We start from the raw sequence: 5,329 nt of genomic DNA on the forward strand, positions 1-5,329 counted from the left end.
AAACTGAAAGCAAAAATACGCAGAAGAAAAAAAACCCGCAAGAAGCAGCGATGGAAACAGTAGTGAAGGAAAACGGCACAGGAATTTCGTACGTGGGCCAGCTCAAGTTGTCATCCCTTCAGGGAAGTCGCAGCTCCTGGACGCACACGCGCGTCAAATAGGATCCACCGAGTAGGAGCTCCCGCGTGGATCGCTTCGTCGAAATGAAAAAACTAAACAAGCCGGCCCATTTACCCGCAAACCAAGTTATTGGACGGAACGGGAAGGTTCCACGCTCCTGAAACCTATACATTCCCCTCGCCGCCGCAAACCAACCCCTCACCTCTCGCAATCACGAGCAGACAGCGATGGGGCGACGGGGCGGACAGCGATGCCGGCGTTCTTCTCGAGCGAATTTGACCTCGACCTCGACCTCGACCTCGACCTCGACGGGGCAACGAGGTGGAAAGCGTCGCCGGCCTCCTCCTCCGGCTAATTCGTTTGTCAGTATAGGTGAGTCACCGCCCGACGCCGTTCTCTACTTAATCCATCGGACGCCGAAAGAAACCCTAGCTTATTATACCACATGTAGATGTGGCAAGGCTATTTGTGCTCTAAGAAAACCAAGTTGGCTTGGATCCCGGAAGCCCCGCTCGAGTCAGGTTGCGTGGATAGAGAAGGGGCAGGCTTTAGGTCAACGGCCGCGCCGCCCGGCCCGTGGTCCATACAAGCACGCTGCCGCCTAAGGGCATGTAGTTGTTAGGCTGCCGTGGATCGCCCTAAGCTGATTCAGCTAGGGTTGACGGCTGGGAGCGTTAAGAATCCAAAATTACTCAGACCCGTCTATGTTCTAAGGGGATTAGGTTGGAGGCACCAGCCCGATCTGTTTAGTCCTCCATTTCAGCTTGGGTTTCTTTAGGGTTTCGGATGATGGGACAAGAAACTCCCAAACAGGTATGTGATTTGGTACTTATTAGGGCATGTAGAGTGGTTGATAAGGCAGTCTTATCTCATGCCTGCCATGTAATCTAGGGAAGACAAAAAAAAATGTACAATGGTTTATTTCTTAGTCTTATCTTTGTTAACTAGATATCCCTAAATATGGTGAGAGATATTGTTACTAAGATATAATTTCTTAATTAAGAGAAGACAACCTTTTGTTATGGCATTCATAAGATAGCATCATTGTACACGCCCTTAGTGACACCACCTCTTGCGCCTGATGTCTGAATGGGTGACTGGGGGCACATACAGTTTTTTCTTTAATCCTTCTTTTCTTGAGTTTGCTTGACTTGTGTATCTGCAGCTGCTGATTTGGGGAATCATGGGTTGATCATGGTGTTGTTTGAGACACCCTCGGGCTTTGCAATTTTCTATTTTGACGGGATCAGCCTCTACGAACCAGATGCCATGGAGGTGATTGCGTTGTTCTTCATTCTTTCCTTAGGCACATGCTTGGTTGCTCTTCTTTCTTTGTCATTGACCTAATTTTTGTGGATTCTATCTGTCTCCTTCAGAATATATGGGCGCACTTCGTCACGGAATATAGGGCAAGACATGTTAGTTCCACCTTTTCCTTTTATCATTTTATTGCAATTTCTTAATACTGCTACAAACACCATGCCACAAGCTCATTGCATAGTGGACACGCTCAAATGCATTTTTTACCCTTAAAGCTAGCCTTAAAGCATATGTAACAGGATGCTGATACATGTATTGTATGCATTCCAAACACTTATTTTCTGAAAGGTCAACATGGATGGCCCTATGGAGCCTTTTCTATGAACCAATTCAGAACTAGTTAACTGCTTGATGGAGCGCAGACATTGTAACCTAAGAACACCACCATGAGCTGTTTCCAAATACATCGCATTACCTTAGCTAGTAGTAACTGCTTGATTGAGTCCAGAGACGGTACTATCCAAGAAAACTGCCACAGAATATTTTTGAAATACATTACATTGGTTGATTGGTAACTGCTTGATTGAGCCCAAACATGGCACCACCACCAAAGAACACTGTCATTGCTTGAAATACGTTTTATTATCTTGGCACATGAATTTTCTTGATTAGACTTAAAAAATTGGATAGAGTTGGGGTAGCACCAATTGATGAGTAGCTTGTTCAACATCGTCTGAGATGGTTTGGGCATATTCAGCGCAGGCCTCCAGAGGCTCCAGTGCATAGCGGACGGCTAAAGTGTGCGGAGAATGTCAAGAGAGGTTGGGGTAGACCGAATTTGACATGAGAGGAGTCCGTGGCCCTGTTTGGATGCTGCAGTTAGAGTTAGAGTTGGTTAGTTCAGGCTAAACTAACCCTAAAGGATCCAAACAGGTGGAGTTAGATAGCAGTTAGATGCTCTAACCTAGCAAAAAAATCCAACCCGGTGGGGAGGAGCTAATTGGAGTTAGATGTGGTTGGTCCCATTAAAAAATACCCTCTCCTGCATACCTCATCCTCCTGCACCAGCCAGCCGCCCCAATCGCCCCGCCCTGTCGCCCCAATCCCGCCGCCCCCGTCCCGCAGCTCCCCGCCGCACCCGCCCGTCGCCCCCATCCCGCCACCGCTTCCCCCGCCCCCATCCCGCTCCTTCCGGCGCCGCGGCATCCCTCCTCGTTCAGCCACTCGAGCCACGGCGTCGTCTGTTGCGCCCCCGTCGCCGTTAAGCCACTCGACCGGCGCCCCTCGTTGCGGCTAGGCTTCACTTATTTGTGGATCTTCACTGATTGCGCCTAGGCTTCTTTAAGAGCGATGTGAAGTGAGTATTTGTTGTTCGTCAACCTTTTATGATTCAAGGCCACACCAAATCCGGCTAGAAAATGAGAAAAAAATGCATTTATTGTCAATCTAACCCTGTGATCCAAACAACCATCTTGGTTAGAGTTAGTTCAGGGTTAGTCTAGAGTTAGGAACTAACTCTAACTCTAACCTTGGTTAGAGTATCCAAACAGGGCCCGTAAAGAGAGATCTAAAGGATTGGAGTATCACCAAAGAACTAGCTATGGACAGGGGTGCGTGGAAGCTTGCTATCCATGTGCCCGAACCATGAGTTGGTCGCGAGATCTTTTGGGTTTCACCTCTAGCCTACCCCAACTTGTTTGGGACTAAAGGCTTTGTTGTTGTTGTTGTTGTTGTTGTAGACTTCAAAAATTGGATAAACACACCGCAAGCTAGGACCAAGTAAGGCACCTGTTTGGTTCTCAGCCACATGAGGGAATATTCCTTTCGGGCAACCTAGCTCCCAAATGTCACTGACTCGGCAAGTGTTGCAAAATTTCCTTAGGTATGAAAAAATGTGGTGCCAATTTCGATTGCCTAACATCATTTTGTTTTGGCTAAAAAGTATAAGAAATGGTGGCAACCTTAGTACATCAACCAAACAGGCCCATAAATCTTTATGGTTGAGATGTAACTACTGATCCTTATCTGATTGAGACATTAGATGATGTTTGAGTATTTGTTTCTTTCCTCCTGTTTGATAAGTTTGTCCTTGTTCATTTCTTTATCAGGTCATTTGGCGAAAAGACTTTCAAGTTTTTAAGGACAAGTCTGATGCCATTAACCATGATAGTGGTCTTAACAATCAGCTTACTAACATGCTCTTGAAGTGGTACCAACCTGGGCAGAAACTTGCTGTTGGCAAGATTGAGTATAAAATAGTCATTGAAGCAAACTTGGTAAGTGTAAGCTCCCTTTTGTCCTTGCGTATGTCGACAATTTTGAGCACCATCATTTAGTGGTGCCTTTTACAGGGAATATCCTGCCTGTTTGATGAACCTGTAATGGAGCTGATGCGTGGGCTGAACTATCTCATGCATAGTGTAGTTCCTGAAGAAAAATCAAAGCTAGCCGAGGAGCACTGCCTCCAGACGAGTCAAGGGCTGAAAATGCTCCTTCATCGTTATGGCTTTGATATAAAACCGGAGTTGGTGAGGCCACCACTTTGCCTTCTCATATGCCTGATATAGTGTTATGAAATATATAGTGATCTGAAAAAAATTAATATATAGTGATCTGAAATGCTTCGTGCTTTATTGCTCACTGGTGATTAACACGCATTCTTAAAGTTTGCAGCACTTTGTTGCTGACCAAAGATTTCAGTGCAATAATTTTGCCTCGTTGCTTTATTACTGACGGAGCAATGCTCTTTGTATCCAGGTTAATGATTGCATTATTGTGACAGCATGCAACTTATATGATTCTGATTGTTGTTTAAAGAATCAATTTAAGAGTTTGCGCCTTGCTAGTCACTTCCTTCAGGATGTCTCATCCATTAATTCTCAAGACTGGGACATATTGAAACTTGCAACAGCTCTGAAGATGGTATGTTACCCTGAAGACGATATCTTGTTTGGTAATCCTGATGAGGTAAATCATACTAATATTTTACAAATATATTTTGCACATTTGACGGGCATTTGTCATTCTAGTAACTATCTGGAACCCATTTGTTTCAGATGTTTTCAACAGATGAGTTATCAAAGTTAGTGGCTGATGCACATAAGTACGAAGACAGTGGGATCATTAAAGGAGCTATTTTGAGGCTCTATAATTTAGTGGTGTATCTCCTTAATTGTAAGGCAAAGTATCAGAGGAGATTGGCCTCCTTCGTCAAGGAGGCTAAAGAATCATATGAAGCTGAGCAAGTTGTTAGAGAGAGGGGTTCCCTTCGAACTGATGCTTTTGAAGCGGACATACAAGAAGTTGGGGTACAAATGGTTGCAGGATAAGGTCTTAGTGTTGGATCAGTTTCTGCCCATTCGTAGTGATCTCTTCCGTTAGCAATTGCTCTCCAGCTGTAGCTGATATCGTGAGGATCTATGTGCTTTTATATTTAACTTTCGAACTTATTGAAGTTGGCATGAGCGTTTCTATGTGCTTTTATATTTAACTTCGAACTTATTGAAGTTGGCATGAGCGTTTTCAACCAAGTGCCTTTTGTAAGCTTTGCCTATTATATGCTTTCGTCCAGCTTGTTTGTAGCTGTCTATTGAGATTTTTAGATAATTTGGTTATAATTGTAAAATGCCTATTCTCAAAATAGGCCTTTGGCTTGCTTTATCAATAAAGCAACCAACGTGTCCGTACAACAAGTTCAATTGTAGTAAAATAAAATAGTATAAAATGCCTTTTATTGTAACTATCTGCACAAATTTCTCAAATTTTGTCATAATCTACTCCCTCCAGCAGGATTTGTTAGGTGGACATAGGTTTTAGCCTTTTAGGTCTTAGTTTGATTAACAAAATATGTGTAGTTTGCCACAAAGAGCAAGTTTGGAAACTCTACCCCACTGTTCTTCTCTTAGTGCTTTTTTTTGGGCTGTTTCCCAGCCATTACTTACTCCCTTCG

The 5,329-nt window shown here is 44.1% G+C and overlaps 1 protein-coding gene across 2 annotated transcripts; it reads left to right on the forward strand.

The window, feature by feature from the left end:
* The first annotated feature begins 223 nt into the window (after positions 1–223).
* Positions 224–4,957, forward strand: LOC123111362 (nucleolar protein 58). 2 transcript variants are annotated; one of them, XM_044532144.1, is made up of 7 exons: positions 224–492; positions 1,286–1,395; positions 1,497–1,538; positions 3,489–3,656; positions 3,732–3,908; positions 4,138–4,347; positions 4,437–4,957. In XM_044532144.1, the coding sequence occupies exons 1-7, from the start codon at positions 348–350 to the stop codon at positions 4,707–4,709; spliced, it is 1,125 nt and encodes a 374-aa protein (XP_044388079.1). In that variant the 5' UTR covers positions 224–347; the 3' UTR covers positions 4,710–4,957. The 2 variants fall into 2 exon arrangements, with proteins under 2 accessions (XP_044388079.1, XP_044388080.1); XM_044532145.1 differs by lacking the exon at positions 224–492 and adding an exon at positions 505–933.
* The last annotated feature ends 372 nt before the right edge of the window (positions 4,958–5,329 follow it).

The sequence above is a fragment of the Triticum aestivum genome, chromosome 5B, assembly GCF_018294505.1.
Source record: "Triticum aestivum cultivar Chinese Spring chromosome 5B, IWGSC CS RefSeq v2.1, whole genome shotgun sequence".
NCBI classification, from domain to species: Eukaryota; Viridiplantae; Streptophyta; class Magnoliopsida; order Poales; family Poaceae; genus Triticum; species Triticum aestivum.